At 37.3% G+C, this 18316-nt stretch overlaps 1 protein-coding gene across 3 annotated transcripts in view; it reads right to left on the reverse strand.

Moving 5' to 3' along the window:
* Positions 1-18316, reverse strand: part of SACM1L (SAC1 like phosphatidylinositide phosphatase) — a 55950-nt gene that overhangs the window by 30253 nt on the left and 7381 nt on the right. For 2 of the 3 annotated variants that reach the window (XM_025375612.1, XM_025375613.1), the window contains 6 exons: positions 12166-12263; positions 10391-10465; positions 8544-8671; positions 5540-5689; positions 1960-2019; positions 1082-1115 (listed from right to left, as the gene is read on the reverse strand). In XM_025375612.1, the coding sequence (XP_025231397.1) occupies positions 1082-1115; positions 1960-2019; positions 5540-5689; positions 8544-8671; positions 10391-10465; positions 12166-12263 (545 nt within the window). The remainder of the gene's footprint in view (positions 1-1081; positions 1116-1959; positions 2020-5539; positions 5690-8543; positions 8672-10390; positions 10466-12165; positions 12264-18316) is intronic. The other variant, XM_025375614.1, reaches the window with a different exon arrangement.

The raw sequence follows: 18316 nt of genomic DNA on the forward strand, positions 1-18316 counted from the left end.
AGACAATCCTATACATTATAGAGGGTACTTACACAAATCCAGATGGCACAGCCTACTGCACATCTAGGCTACATGGTATATATAGCCCATCGCTCCTTAGCTACAAACCTGTATAGCATGTTACTGTACTAAATACTGTAGGCAACTGTTAACACAATGGTATTTGTATATCTCAACATATCTAAACATAGAAAAGATACAGTAAAAATATGGTATTATAATCTTGTAGGACCACTACCATATACGTGGTCTGTTGCTGACTGAAATGTCAGTATGTGGCACGTAACTGGATAGGCACTCATCGGCATATACTGTGCTTATCTATCCTTTAAGAGCCAGCGCACTTGGCTGCTTTATTTTTATTATGATGTCTATGATACAGATTTGTTTTTAATATGAACCTACCATTAGATAATCAATACTCATTTTGTATCTGTACTCTGATTTTACCCCTAGGCAATATTCTTTGTACTCTACCTATTTTCATTTATCTGTCACTATTTCAAATGACAAATAAAATTTTTAACGGTAATTCTCCTCTCCAAGTTGTTACCCACACTAGTGTCTGACTTACACTTTTTTTGACCCTGTCACCCAGGCTGGAGTGCAGTGGTGCCATCATAGCTCACTGCAGCCTCAAACTCCTGGACTCCAGTCATCCTCCCACCTCAGCCTCCTGAGTAACTGGGACCGGAGGTGCAAGCCACCATGCCCGGCCTAAGTCTAACTTTTCAAATTATGTACTAAGGAAAGTTTTCAACAGCCAGGTCCAAACTACTTATCTGTAATTTACTGATAAAAGATAACATCAAATAAAGGCAAAATACAGTATACGTATTCCTTCTCTTTAAACAACCAGCCCCAGAACTCTTGAACAGAGAGAGAGTCGTATAGTCTGAAAAGTTCATTCTAAACAAAAAAACCAACATGGCAATAAGTTTGATTTTCTTATCAACAGCAAGTTCTATTAATTCTGAAATACTCTCCTTATGGAGTATTTGAGACTATCTCTAAATCTGCCTTATAATAAAATTTAAATAAAGGCATCTAGAAACTAAAGAGTAATATCATGTAAGGATACAGCCATGTAACACTGGAAGGGCAAACCGATGAACCTGAAATGAAAATACATATTTAGAACAAATACACTTTAAAAATAAATAAGTATTATATAAAAATATGTACACACGGGGAGGTAATACACAAACATAACAAGGTAGTAAACTTACGGGTAATATAATTTTTAAAAAATTTCTCTAATGTAACATTAGGTATGCATTACAATCATTTGAGCTTGAATATTCACAGATTTTGGAATACTAACAAAGCTACATGAAGTTACAGAATGTTTACCTCCTTTTCAGTCTTTGCCTACAACAACTTCACTCCTCCAGGGAAAAGATATCCCATGCTAATTGTTTGCAGCTCAAACTACTTTTCCAAAAAAAGCATAGCAAATGACAAGAAATAAAGTAATTAGACACATCTATTTACCTAGATTCAGTAATATATCATGTTTCCCTAGCTGGGCCTCCCTGTTTACACCTCGTATGTGCAGACAAAGGACAGAAGAAGATGGTGCCTGTGCATGTCTCTCCTGGGTGACTGAAGGGAGTCTCATCCCCAAAGGAAGACAAAAACAAAGCTCTCCCCTTGGCCAGGGAACTTGGCTCTGGCCCCTCATTTCTTCATTATCCATGTACCAAGACCCATTGCATCTCTCTTAGACAATGCAATGTATTTTTACTTAAGGCTTCTATAGAAGATCAGAGTAAAATAATTAGGCTTCTTCAACCTAGAATGATGTGCCAGGGTAGACCTGATTCAAGTTTGTAAGTTATAAAGTTAAATTAGAATTGTTTCTCAAAATTCTTGGTGATTAGGAAGTCACTTTATAACATGCATTGAATTAAAGCTTGGACTGCAACAATTAAGCAGATTTTATTTAGTGTACATTACCTCTGGCTGTGCAGAAAGTTCTCTTAGAAGATGACCATTCCATACAAACCGCTGATCTGCCTGAGAGAAGTTTTAAAATTTAATAAAATATCTCCTGCCAAGCTTACTTTCTACAGAAAGAAAACGACACCAATCAATGTCTCTGTCTGATGGTAGAAGCAGGTTTCTTTGACAGGTCTCAAACAAAATACATCTCCCCCTCAAATCTGTACCTCCTGTGTACATTCCTGTCTCATTGTCTCAGGCCAGACAGAAACTTGGGAGGAGTCTTAGGGTATTTCTTTCCCTTACATTTAATTTTCAAGTACTAAATCTTCTTCAAAATCCATCTTTTTTACATTTCTACTTCCACTATCCATGACCAACATTTGACTCCAGCCTAACTACTAACACAGCTTCCCTTGCCTCCAGTTTAGGCATTAGTCCTCCCCACCCATTTTTCCACAATACTGCCAGCAGGAGTTCTCTAACATGTCCTGTCTCCTATCTGCTCAAAATTCTTCAACGACTCTGTCATCTAAAGAACCAAATCTCTGCATGGCCTAATCAGTCCTAGGATCTGGCAGTCCCTAATTAACTCTCTGATCTCATCTCTGGCCACTCTGACTTTCATAAATACAGAAGAAGCTCCCTCAACAATCTATATTTAATGGACCCTACTTAGGGACAGGCGTGGTGGCTCATGCCTGTAATCCCAGCACTCTGAGAGGCCAAGGCAGGTGAATCACTTGAGACTTAGGAGTTCGAGACCGGCCTAGCCAACATGGTAAAACCCTTTCTCTACTAAAAATACAAAAATTAGTCAGATGTGTTGGCACATGTCTGTAGTCCCAGTTACTTGGGGAGGTTAAGGCACAAGAATCACTTGAACCTGGGAGGTGGAGGCTGCAATGAGCCAAGATTGTACCACTGCACTCCAGGCTAGGTGACACAGCAAGACTCTTGTCTCAAAAAAGAAAAAACAAACAAAATAATTGACTCTACTCAGTAGATTAATCAATTCTATTTATGAAGCATACCAAATGAACCACCCACACCCCCAACTCTAAAAGTCACAGGGAATGGCTTTTGCACTTGGCCACAATCAGCTGAATCACACTTCCTGAGATTCAAATGTGTGTTCCCGAGTGGTCTGTGCCGGTCATACTTATTATTTCATTACATAGTTTAACTAAATATTTTATAAACCAATAAAATAAGACTAAAAACAGACTGCTGTTTCTATAAAGTTAAATGATTTGGAATATAACTTGGTAAGAGGCAAGTTGCTAAAAAAAAACTGCTGTTGAATTCAGAGTGGGAGTGGCAACTAAAAATATATAAAAGAACATAGTAAAAATGTACAGGATTCTGCACACAGATTTCTCTGTAAGTGTCAAAGTCTTTAAAGTGGCCCAAATGAGAAAGCCTTACGGATGTAATTTACACAGGGAAGACAATTCAGAATAAAGGAACCAAAAACAAAGAAAATCCTACGGCTGTACATAAAAACATTGACCAATGTAAAACTTTGTGTTTTCAGTTAAAATATTAGGGTATATATGTTCCATTTATCACTTTTATGATTCCCAAGTTAAAAAAACATTAACTTTTTTTTTTTAGACAGTCTCGCTGTTGCCTTGGCTGGAGTGCAGTGGCGTGATGACAGCTCACTGCGGCCTCTATCTCAAGCGATCCTCCCACCTCAGCCTCCTGAGTAGCAGGGATTACAGGTGTGTGCCGCCACACCTGTTTAATTTTTAAATTTTTTGTAGAGATGTGGTCTCCCTATGTTGCCCAGATTGGTCCTGAACTCCTGGACTCAAACTATCCTTCTGCCTCAGCTGTCTAAAGTGTTGGGATTACAGGCATGAACCACCACACTTGGCTGACTTTCTGATTAGCTGACAAAATATTCCCAACTCATCCAACAGATGAGATGGCTTTTGCTTCAGCTTAGCCTCTGCCACCACCTCTGCGTGGAACCCTCCCTGGCCCACTGTCACCTGACCAACAAATCTTCATCAAGTCTCAGCTCAAAAGTTATCTTTCTGTGTAAAGTTACTGTCCTCTGTAGATACCTTTCTTTATACAGTTGTCCCTGATAACCCCAGGCAAAGATCCTCATTCCTTCAGGATCCCACTTCACTTTGGTACATATCTCCATTATAGCAACCATTCTTTGACTACCACTGCCCTGGCGGTCTGTAGGCTCCCACAAGACAGGGTCCACAGCTTCATTCTGGGTCCCCAGGGGCTAGTATAGTGCCTGGTACATGGCTGATGTTGTAGAGATGTTTCACAAACAAATGGAGAATGTAGCAACTGCTTTTAAAAGCAAGTCTCTTTGTAGTTAAAAGCCAAGTTTCTTGAATGCTTAGCCTGCATCTAAACTTCCATCTAAGGCTACATACAATTTTACTAAATTAGAGTGTAAAATCTTACCCAAAAAAGCCAGTCAACTAAAATATTAATTTAGGTTGAACTATAAGAAATAACCATTTTTATTGATTAAAAATGGGCAGTTACTGACAACTTCACATTGTCCAACCTAATAGGTAACATAGAAGGACCTTTTAAATTCTGTCTTCTCATTAAACACATCTAAGGTGTGTCAAAAAAATTAAGGCAGCAATTATCCAGGTTCCTGAACAAAAGAAACTTTAAGTTGAGATCATCTGAAACCTAATTTTAAAGATACATTCACTGTATATTTAAAAAAAAAAAAAAAAAAAAAAAAGCAGATTGGGCAGGCACGGTGGCTCACCCCTGTAATCCCAGCACTTTGGGAGGATGAGGTGGGTGAATCACTTGTGGCCAGGAGTTCGATACCAGCCTGGGCAACATGGCGAAACCTCATCTCTATTAAAAATCCTAAAAATTATCCAAGCGTGTTAGCACACGCCTGTAATTCCAGCTACTTATGAGGCTGAGACACAAGAATCACTTGAACCCAGGAGGCAGAGGTTGTAGTGAGCTGAGATCACACCACTGCACTCCAGCCTAGGTGACAGAGCGAGACTCTGTCTCAAAGGGGAAAAAAAAAGCAAAATAAAAAAAAACTTTAAAAGGACATTTTCCAAATTCTTAGTGACTTTTGTTACATTTTCAGTTATAAAAATTATAAATAACCATCACTACAGAAGTATCAACTATTAGCATATGAATTTTATAAGCCTAATTACACTGCTAATGTAACTGCTGCACTACCGAACAGAGTTGAGAGTTAAGAAATTACAAATGAATGCAATGCTAGTTTGAAGATTTTACACGTGAGAGTTAGCACTTGGTAGCCTTGTAATAGTTATGCAAAATACAAATTCTGAAAGATTTTCCTCTAATAACTTACTTGTGTGTTTATACAAAGATTTCTGAGTATCTACACCAGTGGTTCTCAATTCTGGCTGTATCCATACACAGATTCAAGGACTCACGCTGGGATTGTGATGTATATTTAAAATAGGGTATATTTTCAAAGCCTCATACATGTTTCTAACATATAGCCAGGACTGAGAAAAATCAATATAAATTTTTATGCATGAAACAGAGACACGTCTGTTTTAAAATACTAAAAATAAAAATAACTGAAAATCAAGCTTACCCTTTCCAAAAGACTCATTTCTTGGAATTCTGGACTAGTGTTGGATAGCCGCTGCAAAGTATGGGTCAAATCATATGTTGTTGAAAAGTAAAATCCATCCACATTCAAGACATGGTTTAGCATCGCTAGGAAGGTTTTATTATCTTGTAACTGTAAACAAAGAAAAATCAGTACAGCTCATAATTGAAAAGGAATCTGTCAGCATGAGAAAAGAATACAAATTAAATCCTGTTAAGTCCAGTCTCATTAAAGACTACTGGCACAAGGACTGACCCAGTAAGGGGGATGCTCGCCATTTCCCTGGGACGCAGGACAGTTCCTGACATACAGAAGATACTCAGTAAACACTGTAGGATACTATTAGAGAACGTGATTAGGTAGGACTTCTCCCCTTTGTATCCTTTACAAACTTTATTCTAAAGGGCAGAAGAGTGGTTTTAACAAAACATCACCTTTGGTTATGATCTACTGTGTGCCAGTTATTTTCCTAAGACTCTCTTTAATCTTCACAACAGCCCTGCTAAGTTAGCATAGCTATCTTCATTTGACAAATAAAACACATACATTTATGAGGGGCCCAATAACACAAATAACAAGATACTAACATAATCCTCATTCTCAAGAAACGTTCCCTGGTTTGGGATGGATGAGAAGTAAAATGGAATTCTTTTTCTTTAAAACAAAGATTAAAAAGTCCAGTAAAAGCAATATTTATCTTTATTCTTGGAAAACCATTTTAACTAGCTTTCCCAATGAATACCAAGATTGACATTTGGTTTTATCCTTGTTTTAAAAAGCAACTGTTAATGTTTAGTAACGTTTAACCATTACTAAATGATTAACTTGTTAATCTACATGTTACAAATCTACACATACAAAATTTTTTATTTGTGCTCAGACATGTTTTCAAAATTAGCTACATAGCTTGACAACAAAGAATAACAATCAAGAAGAAACTGTCTAAGTAAATATGACTGGTCTATTAAATAAATACAGCCATTTTTATTTTTTAAAATATGCCTAGTAGAGAATGAATATATTGATATATATTTCTCAATATATATATAAAATAAAAAAATTCTAAAGTATAAAAAGCATATCTTGTAGTTTTACTTAGGCAGTGCTATAATTTTATTTTTTAAAATATTTATCCTAAGTTATATGTTTTAATACATTTTCTTCTAGAAACATTCTTATAAATTGTGTGTAAAAATATAACGTAAAATTTTTAAATAGCAAACACATAACTAAAATTACATTAAGAAAACAATCACTCTCAATAGGTATGTATCTCTAAACAATGTTGACTTTAAAAAGTAAGAGTCAAAGAATCAGAACAGGGCAATGCCATTCATGAGCAAAAACAGATCCTGTTTAAACATGAATACAGGCAGTCTTTACTTTGTAAAGTAAAATTACCATGTGATTTTAATCTTAATAATCTTAAGCTATCTTAACAGTCAACTGTAAAAACTATGATTGTTTCATGACCTTTAAAAATATTTTTGGCAAAACATTAAAAACTCTATTGTAAGTTATAGATATTTACTTATATAGTTATAAGTTGTAGACATTAACCTGTAAGTTATATATATAGCAAATTATTATAAGTATAAAGAAATGAATAAATTGTAAAACTAATATTTATTTAGCACACTGTAAAACATTAGAAACACCGAGAATAAAAAATATTTTATTTCTTTGTACAAAAACTTATCAAGAGACTTGAACAGTGCTTGCCTTCTTCTTGTCATATAAATTAAGATACAGAATATCTCTTCTATCCCTGGTGAACTGCCACACACCTTCCTAAGTCTAAACCAACTTCTGACATTTTATCCTTTGCACTTTCAACGTTGGGAAATATCTCCAAGGTTTCCTTTAATGGGAAGTCTGTTGCAGGCGTCACTTCCTCCGAGATACTGTCATCCTTTTCGTCACAGCCACTCCATCATTAACGTCGGTCAGTTCGCCTGCACTAGAACCTCTGGCTGCATACCTACAGTCCCTTCAATGGTGATAGTGTCAGTATTCCCACGGTCAGCTACTTCTTCTATGCTCCATTTATGTTCAATTTCAATTTCTCTTCCAGAGTTGTTGCTTTTTGTCTTTTGCACCTTCATCTTTGGTGGGTTAATTCTTCAGTTAATAAACTGTAGTAACTGAAATTTAAGCCATGTTGCTTGGGGATTGGTGTTAACTAAACCATGGTTACTGAAATCTGTGCATATAGGAATAGTGCAAAAGGAAAATTGCCTGAAAGAATATATACACATTTCACAAACACACATACACACTTACATTCACATGTGGTAAAAATAGAGAAAACCTCTCTGGGAAAGAAGAGAATGAGTTAAGAGGAGTAGAACTTCAAAGGTATTTGTCATTTATTTCTTTACAAAGAGGATATGAAGTTAAATCTGGTGTTGAGTACATGTGCATTTCTGTTTTCCCTTTTCTCTCCATATGACATTTCACAATTTAAGAACTGAATCAGCTGGGCGCGGTGGCTCACGCCTGTAATCCCAGTACTTTGGGAAGCCGAGGCAGGCGGATCACGAGGTCAGGCGATCAAGACCATCCTGGCTAACAAGGTGAAACCCCATCTCTACTAAAAACACAAAAATTAGTCGGGTGTGGTGGCGGGCGCCTGTAGTCCCAGCTACTCAGGAGGCTGAGGCAGGAGAATGGCGTGAACCCAGGAGGCAGAGCTTGCAGTGAGCCGAGATTGCCCACCCTGCACTCCAGCCTAGGTTACCGAGCAAGACTCCGTCTCAAAAAAAAAAAAAAAAGAATCTTAAAAAAACAAACAAACAAACAAACAAGAGCAACAAATGATTTAAAAAATATTTATTATGCCTAGGTAGAAAAGTAGGTAGAGTGACCTTACTCTATAGGTTATTAAAATAATTACAGCATCTATTCCACAACACCCTCACCCTCCTCTACCCAGCCCATGCTACTTCTTTGGGCTCTGCAATTAGTAACAATTTCCAGTTCTTACCTGAATATCAGTTAAGTGCAACATTGTCTTCTTATAAGAAAGGACATCAAAATCTGTTGCTTTCCAGATTACATGATTGAAAAATTCACCTACTTTTGTCTTTTTGGTAATGACTATAAGATAATTACCTGCAAAAAGCAAGCCAAACACACATAATTATAAAAACAGTAACTATAAAGGTAGAAATAGGAGTCCTTATTATTTAACTTTAAAGGCTAGTAGAATGAGACTATATTGTGCCACTCAGATAAAAGACCCATTTTTAAAGCAACCTTACAATTTATGAATAGAAAGGCCAGCATATTATTTAGAACAATTCTTACTGAAAGGTCACGTTTTTCTCAAAAAAGATAAAAGCAAAAGCTTTTCATAAACAAAGGATTTGTCTTAGTAAACAGAAAGTAGAGACAGAAAATATTTCTTTTTCTCTCTTTCATCAACCCCAAGGGATACAGGCCTCTGCTAATCATTCCCTAGCAGGCAGCTCAAAGCATCAGGTCACAAGATCTGACACTACAGGGCAATGTCCCTTCCACACCACTCCTATGTCCTTCATGTCACTCTAAATGGTAGAGAAATGTGCTGGGGCAGTATACCTAGCTGGCTGCTGCAATATTACAAGGATGAGTGGTCAGGAATCAAGGAGTCATCACAACATCATGCACAATACACCAATCCTGACCTTGCCACCTCCTTACCCCACAAATATATAAAACACAGTAACCCTTTCCTACTGAATTAATTCTTCAGGTCTGTTCAACACTCTACCCACAAGTGCCCTCTCTGAAAGTTTTCCCATGTACATGTCTCTCCTGGAACTTGTCACACTGTACTGCAGTAGTTTACTACTTACACGCCTCTCTCACTAGACTGTGAACTGCAGGGCAAAATGGACTTTCATCCTTTATAACTCAGCATCTAGCATGGTGCCTGAAACAACAGGAACTTCAAACAAGCTCAATGAAATTAAATCTAAACAAAAATCACCCTCTTAACAATTTAGAACCAAGTAACATTTGCTAACATACACTATGTCCTATTAGTACAGGACTGAAGGTGTAGAATACCCTGGTCCACTGATGCATTAAAAATTTTATTTACAGGCTGGGCATGGTGGCTCATGCCTGTAATCCCAGCACTTTGGGAGGTCGAGGCGGGTGGATCAACCTGAAGTCAGGAGTTCAAGATCAGCCTGACCAACATGCTGGAACACCGTCTCTACTAAAAATACAAAAAATCAGCTGGGTGTGGTGGCAGGCATCTGTAATCCCAACTACTAAAGAGGCTGAGGCAGGGGAATTGCTTGAATCCGGGAGATAGAGGTTGCAGCGAGCCGAGATTGTGCCACTGCACTCTAGCCTGGGCGACAAGAGTAAAACTCCATCTTAAAAAAAAAAAAAGTTTTTACATACCCCATTTGCAAAAACAATCTAGTTAAGGATTTCAACTCTAACTGAAACACAACGAAATACAAAACTTTTTTTTAAATACCAGAACCTCATGCTGATACATTTTACCATTTGGGGAGTATTTCTTTTTTTTTTTTTTTTTTTTTTTTTTTTTGAGACGGAGTCTCGCGCTGTGTCACCCAGGCTGGAGTGCAGTGGCGCGATCTCGGCTCACTGCAAGCTCCGCCTCCCAGGTTCACGCCATTCTCCTGCCTCAGCCTCCCGAGTAGCTGGTGGGGAGTATTTCTTTTAAAAATTAATGACAAATACTTAACCAAGAGATTTACTGCTTAAAGCATGATACAAAGTATTACTTCATCGTATACTCACTCTAATATTATCAATTTAACTACCTTGTTTAATTACCTTCTGTGTCCATCTTAACTTATTTTCTCTTACCTGCCACCAGATGGATTGTGCCCAGTATACCAAAAATTGGTCTTGTGACAGCTGAAGGAGGAACATCTTTCTTGACTTTAAAAGAAACGAAAGAAAGAAAAATCACATACAAAAAGCTCACCAACACAAACAGAAATTTAGTTTGATTTCAATAGTTACTTTGACTAAATCAATTTGCATGATTTGTTCTAAGAAAAGTAACATTTCTTAACTTAAATGCACTACTGATAGAGCTGTAAGTTATGTAAACTGGAGTGTAACAGCAATAAAACTGTGATAACTCCTAGAATGTATGTTAGGTTTTTTCATGGAAGACAAAATAGTCTCGTTAGAAATGCCACGGTCTTTCTTTTGTGAAAAGAAAGTCTTTTCAATGGTGAAAAGAAACTGGCTAAGAAACTGTCAGCAAGTCAGTCCCTCATCAGCACTGACTTTGCGTGGAAGTATTTTATCATGTGTCTTACTGATGACTGTTTGGCATCATCATCTTTACATTCAAACTATTCATGACCTTTAGCTTTTCAGTCTATTCAAATGGGTCTGCAGTCTCTACCTACAAACAAAATGTTACTGAAAGATCAAGAATAATGGAAAATACACCCACATTAAAGCTCTTGTAAGACACTAGGTTGTATCAACGCGGTATAAAGATTAGTATAATTTAAACTTTAGGAGAAGTGTACTAACACTGGTTAAAACCAATCAGCGATCTTGAGAGATACCAAGCCACCAAGCAACAGACAAATAGGAAATGTCAAATTATCAAACTAAAAAAGAGCTCTAATTCCATTTGATCAAAGACAAACTTTATATAGTACCTACCAGAATTACCACATAATCAAAAAAACAGAAATTTTATAGCCATACTTTTCTTACACCCCATTATCTCACGTAATATATTTTCATATTTTGCTTCACCCACTCAAAGGCTATTTACTGAATGCCTACTCTATGGTTATTCAAAGATTATACTTTAAGAAAAAAATAAATATAGAACTCTGGAGGTGAATTAGAATCTTTCAACAAACAAAATATGAAATTCCAAATATGTTATCACTTGGTACATTAATTTGCCACCAAAATTATTTTGTATTTATCTACTCAGAAGTCAGGGTGTTCCACAAAAGTGAAAAAAAGAGTTTGCTTTTCACATCCCAGAAAAGCAAAACCAAAGTATAACTGGATAGGTAGATAAAACTCAGAAACATAATTTGCCTACGAACACCTACAAGTTTTAGTCAGTGATGGATATTTTATTTTTCATTTATTAAATCTCCTCATAGTCATGAAAGTTTTCAAAACAAAAACAAAAGCAGCTGTTAAAATTCCATACTCTTAAAGCTGAAACAACTTTTTCACTCTCAAATATCTTAAATCTTACAGCTAGAAAGAAGCTTAGCTATCTAAGCCAATCCTGTTAAAATACAGCTAAGAGAAAAAATAAATAAATATTATGTTTTTAAATCCTTACAGACAGTAAAATACTACCTAAAATTTTCAAGATCATTTCTCCTTTTCACAAAAAAGGAGATAGCATAAAACTGATGCACAAAAATTACAGGCTGGTGCAAAAGTAATTGCGGTTTTTACCATTACTTTTCATGTAAAGTAATGGGTATACCATTACATTCAAATGAGGTAGCAAGAATAAAAATTTTAGTAAGAATGCACTCAGAGATCCACACACTGACGTACCTCTGAGTGATGTTTTTTAACTATCGTAATTTATGTATGAAATCTTTCTCCCTAAACTTCTAAATCTGGCTGTAAAATACCTGCAAGGGTAACCTCTGTGGACACACGGTCAATGGTAAGTACGTCATCTGCTCCATCATCACAAGCTTCCACATAAAATTTTTCAGGTGTCATATGCCTAAGAAGAAATGTAAAACATAACTAAACCAAATGAAACGAAGACTTCTAAAAAACTACTTATTATAACAATTACAGAGTATAAATTTGACATCATTTTCCCAGCTTCTAAATGGATGAAGCTGTTAAGTTTGCTGTCCTTATGAGTTCACTGCAATTCTTCTCACTTGTATATTTGATGCTGACAAGGTTTTGATTTGCTATGAAACTATCAATTAAATGTATACAAAAAATATCGTAATCAAGTCTAGTTTATTATATTCAACAGGGTACAGAAGGCAATGTAGCATAATAGGAACAGAGCCTACAGAACCAGACTACCAGTAGTCTGACCTCAGGCAAGTTACTCATTCTCTCTGATCCTCTTATTCCCTTTCTGTAAAATAACGATAATACCAGATTCATCACGCAGTAATGTGTGAATTAAATGAGCTAATCTCTGGTAAGTACTTTGAACATTTGATGTGTAGTAAGCAAGAGGTATTAGCTAAAAATAATAAGAAATGCATTTTAAATAAAATATTTCCAGGAAATTTTAAAAAACAAATTAACATTCAGGTGGGGTTTTTTTTAGAAACCCATATATATGTTCCTGAAAAAAACTTCTCATTCTGCAAAATAAAAAATAAAGGAGGTAGAAATATGGTTGAGAGAGACTACTTAAAATTTAGGCAACTTTGTAAATAGAGTCTAACAAAAATAACAGTTGGTTTCTCAAGAAACAACTTAAATAGTTCAGGCAAGCAACTCAGCATGGTGAGGGACTGACTCAGGATATACAAAATATTAACAGAATAAAGTAAAGCTGTGTTTTAGTTTGCAGGCACTAAAACGACGCAGACTGAAGTAGAACTCCAAGCCACTGACTGAGACTGTTGTTTTAAGGTAGGCACAGGAGAAGATACAACTTTTCAGAAGCTGAGCAAGGCTGGGGAGGCAGGCTGAGTCCAAGAACTATTTCTTTTTCCAGAAACTAATCTTTATTGTTCACAAACCAGACTTAAAAGAATTTCTATCTGTTCTATCTGTGCAGCAGCCAACCTGAGGGTTTTTTCCTTTCCTTTTTAATTCTACTCCCACTTGCCTATGAAAAATCTCATTCAAACCCACACAACCATCATGGACATCATTTTCTATTTACCAATTGTGTATAAGCTATTTGGCATTATAGAAAAATGTCCTGTAGCAAAACAAACTCTTATTGACTGTTTTTTACTGTAAGTTCTCTGAAAATAATCAATCCTTAATTATTCAAATAAAACTTACAACCTTCTATGGTTCATCTGTAACTAACTAAATATTAGGTTAGTTTCCTTCATTGGGGGGGATATGCTAAGTGAAGGAAAATCAGTACAATGAAGAAAGCAAATCTGCTTCAAATACAGCAATCTTCAATTTAACCTGAATACAACAGTTCATTCCTTTTATTACTGAATAGCATTCCATTGTACAGATACATCATAATTTGTTGATCCATTCATTTGTTGATGGCTATTTGGTAACTTTGGTTTTGGGTTACTATGAATAAAGAAAAGGTTCTAGGAACATTCTTGTATAAAAGTCTTAAGGCAGATGTTCATTTCTCTTAACTCCCTAGAAGTGGAACAGCTGGATCACATGGCACATATATGTTTAACTTGTGCAGGAAGGGAGAAAAGCGAGGGATTACAGGCATGAGGAAACGTCTCAGGGTGACGGATACGTTCACTATTGTAATACTGGCAATGGTTTCATGGGTGTAAAAATGTCAAAATTTATCAAACTGTACACTTTCCTTTTCCATGTGTGTAGTTTATTGTATGTCAACTAAACTTCAATAAAGCTATAAAAAGAAAACAAAGTGAGAGGTCCTAAAACCAAAGAAATATAAAGAACTTCCAGACATCTAGTCTTAAGCCTTTTTTTAAAAATCCACTATTTCAGTCCATATCTACAGAAGATGTTTTATGGAAGCACAAGTTGCATTCCAAGTGTAAGTCATTAACATTTACCAAAAGGCTACCTCGTGCTAAGCATTACGCAAGCAAGCACTAGGGGCTATGCGGCAGGTGATGAATACATTCCAGGGAAAGCTGAGCCAGGAATTTTAGTGGTTTGTTTGGGGACTGACTGATGGTAGGCACAGAATTGGGATTCAAACTAGTTTTGTAAAAGTCTAAAGGCTGTAATTTTTTTTTTCACCATACTGTATTACTAGGATTTGAAGACATCAGCCTTTGGTATGCTGGCACAGATACACTGTTGTGTTCAAAATTGACCCTGGTTAGTAAAAAACAAAAACCTAAATGTTTTGAAAACCCTGGTTTAATAAATTTAAAGACTTTCCATTTAAAATAATTTTTTAAAAGTTTTGTCACCTCGAGACCCAAACACTAAGGTATCTAAAATTTCATTTGAGGAAAGGATTTCATTCCTTGCTGCCATTCTCAGCCTTCTCTTCATTAAAAAGAGATAGAGGCTGGGCGCAGTGGCTCACATCTGTAATCCCACCACTTTGGGAGGCCCAGGCAGGTGGATCATTTAAGGTCAGGAGTTCGAGACCAGCCTGGCCAACATGGTGAAACCTCATCTCTAGTAAAAATACAAAAATTAGCTGGCCGTGGTGGTGCATGCCTGTAGTCCCAGCTACTGGGGAGGCTGAGGCATGAGAATCGCTTAAGCCGAGGAGGCAGAGGTTGCAGTGAGCCGAGATCGCACCACTACACTCCAGCCTGGGCAACAGAGTGAGACTCTGCCTCAAAAAAGTAAAATACAATAAAAAGAGATAGAACTGATAAGTGAGGGTGGATGATAGAACTCACATAATATGCTCAGCACTAAGAGGGGACTCCATGAAATACAGGCATTATTAATATTTTACTAAATGGTTTCACACCACTGAGTTTTCATATTGTTTTTTTACACTTCCGTCATCTTTAGTGTCTTGACAAAGCCATCACCACTGCTCCTATTTGGCTGCTTTACTTTTACATCTAGGACAAACTAACAAGTTTCAGAAAAGGTCTGAGGAAAGTGACAGTTTTGACCACAGAGTAAAGTCCATGGGCTTTATTACATACATTTTCTTCATAATACTCATAATACTCAGAAGTCTACGTCTTTTAAGTTCACAGCTGTATTGTGGGAGAAAGAGTTGCCATAATTTATTTCTCCAGATAAAGGGTGTGTTACCTCTTCAATAACTAATGCTATTTTTAACATAAAAAGATTATTATTCACCAAGCTCAGAAATCATATTCTTCCACTTTTCTATATTAGGCATAAAACACGAAGCTTGCATCTAAATAAACAGTCAACAGAGAAATGCATATTGCTTGCCCTCAATAGCTCACCCTTCCTACACTCTGACCACCTGTATTTACATAAATGCATTTAAACTCTCCTCACCTGTAAGACCTTTAAAATGAAAATTATTTGGACAACAATCAATGAACTGAAAAGTCACACTTGTTTCCACATACAAGTTTGGAAGTATAACTTAATAGGCACATTTCAGTCAGCAATAAAGTATTTATTATAAAATCAGCTGTTTATAAGAGCACAAAAGTCAAACGCACACACAGAAAAAAACTATCTCCATTGTAAGCAATTAAAAGTTTTTCTCGGCCGGGCGTGGTGGCTCATGCCTGTAATCCCAGCGCTTTAGGAGGTGGAGGTGGGCAGATCATTTGAGGTGAGGGGTTTGAGACCAGCCTGGCCGACACGGTGAAACCCTGTCTCTACTAAAAATATAAAAATTAGTCAGGCGTGGTGGCGCACGCCTGTAATCCCCACTAAGGCTAAGGCAGGAGAATTGCTTGAACCTGGGAGATGGAGGCGACAGTGAGCCAAGATCATGCCATCGCACCCCAGCCTGGGCGACAGAGTGAGACTCCGTCTCAAAAAAACGTCAAGCAAATAAAAAGCAGCAAGGCATTTTTTAATTCTAGGAAAAACAAAACATTTTTATAAAGAAATATAATTACGATATACCATGAGGCTTAATTTGAACAACAGCTACATAAACCACAGTCCAGCCAAATATGATTATTTTTATAGATATGGAGTAAAATACCAGAAGTTGCTTAAAAAAGTAGATGCCTCTGTTATTATAAGCTTTGTATACTACTTATTTTTAAACCATATACCTAAGATTGAAATAAAAATAAGTTTTAAAAAATGTATTATAGGCCAGGCACGGAGACTCACGCCTCTAATCCCAGCACTTTCGGAGGCCGAGGCGGGTGGATCACAAGGTCAGGAAATCGAGACCATCCTGGCCAACATGGTGAAACCTCGTCTCTACTAAAATACAAACAAAAGAATTCGCTGGGTGTGGTGGCGCACGCCTGTAGTTCCAGCTACTTGGGAGGTTGAGGCAGGGGAATCGCTTGCTTGAACCCAGGAGGTGGAGGTTGCAGTGAGCCAAGATTGCGCCACTGCACTCCAGCCTGGCGACACAGCAAGACTCCATGAGGTTAGGAGTTCAAGACCAGCCTGGCCAACATGGTGAAACCCCATCTCCACTAAAAATATAAAAATTAGCCAGGCATGGTGGCAGGCGCCTGTAATCCGTGCTACTCAGGAGGCTGAGGCAGGAGAATAGCTTGAACCCAGGAGGCGGAGGTTGCAGTGAGCCGAGATCGTGCCATTGCACTCCAGCCTAGGGGACAAGAGCAAGACTTCATCCCCCCCACCAAAAAAGTATTATAACCAAGTATACAAATAAGAGTAATTATGGATCAAGGTAGAGATGTCTTGCTCAAAAGTCCTGAGGCCTTTGCTTGATCTTCTCTCTCTGAGAGATGCTGTTGGAATCTAAGTTGCTGATGCTGCCATCAGGCTATTCTGATAATGTCACTGAAAGTGGTTGTCACTGAAAGTGGTATCTCTAGGCTTAAGAATTGGAGCAATGAAAACGTGAACAGTGACTGCCAGGGAATCAACATTTCTAGGGGTGGTAATTATAAGTAATGACTCACAATTCTGTTAATCGTAACAGCAGGTATCATCCTAACTCACAGGCACCTACATATACGCCCTTACTGTTCTCTTCCTCTTTCATTTCCCCCCACTTTTGTATTGATCTTAATACTGATCTGAAGCATAATTGTTTTATGTAATAAATTTTATTCTACATGTTTTATGCTTCCTAGGCTTCATTTCAAAAGCCAGTGAAATTAACTTTAACTCTCTAGCATTTACAGTCAAAAACAATTAAGTAAACATTCAGTGGTGTAATTTTTGCCAGTGTGTATTGTTTTATTGCTATTTTTGTCTTTAAATCTTCACCAAACAAGCTATCATATTACTTATTTTATGAAATGGATTTCAGAAAACAAGATTCGATCAAGATTATTTGGTCATTATTTATACTGCTAATAACAGATCTCTAAGGTTTAAAGTAATACTGTATACTAACAAGGGTTCTGGTCCTATATAAACTATCTGGTGAGGTCATTAGCCTCCAATTCACTATTAACTCTAACTGAACAAGAATCCTACCAAGTATCTGTCAAGACAAGGGATTCGATATCTACCCAGAGTTCTGGTTCCCATTAATAACACATATACTATAGAAGATATATCAAAATAGCATAATACTTGTATAATAATTGCTTTCTATTTTGACTACGTTCATTCAGTTGGTTATTTTGCTTTTAAGGATTACTGTCCAAGCATGGGATAAAAAAGAAAAAGTGGTTGGATACAGTGCTCATGCCTGTAATCCTAGCACTTTAGGAGGCTGAGGCAGGAGGACTTCTTGAGCCCAGGAGTTTGAGACCAGCCTGGGCAACATGGCAAAACCCCGTCTCTACAAATAATGCAAAAATTAGCTGGGTATAGTGGCATGCACCTGTGGCCTCAGCTACTCAGGAGGCCGAGGTGGGAGGATCACTTGAACCTGGGAGGCAGAGGCTGCTGAGAGCCAAGATCGCATCACTGCGCTCCAACCTGCGCAACAGAGCAAGATATTGTCTAAAAAAAAAAAAAAAAAAAAGAGGGGCCGGGCGCGGTGGCTCAAGCCCAGTCATCCCAGTACGGTGGGCGGGCGGGACGGATCACGAGGTCAGG

Source organism: Theropithecus gelada, chromosome 2 (assembly GCF_003255815.1).
Source record: "Theropithecus gelada isolate Dixy chromosome 2, Tgel_1.0, whole genome shotgun sequence".
In the NCBI taxonomy this organism is placed as follows: Eukaryota; Metazoa; Chordata; class Mammalia; order Primates; family Cercopithecidae; genus Theropithecus; species Theropithecus gelada.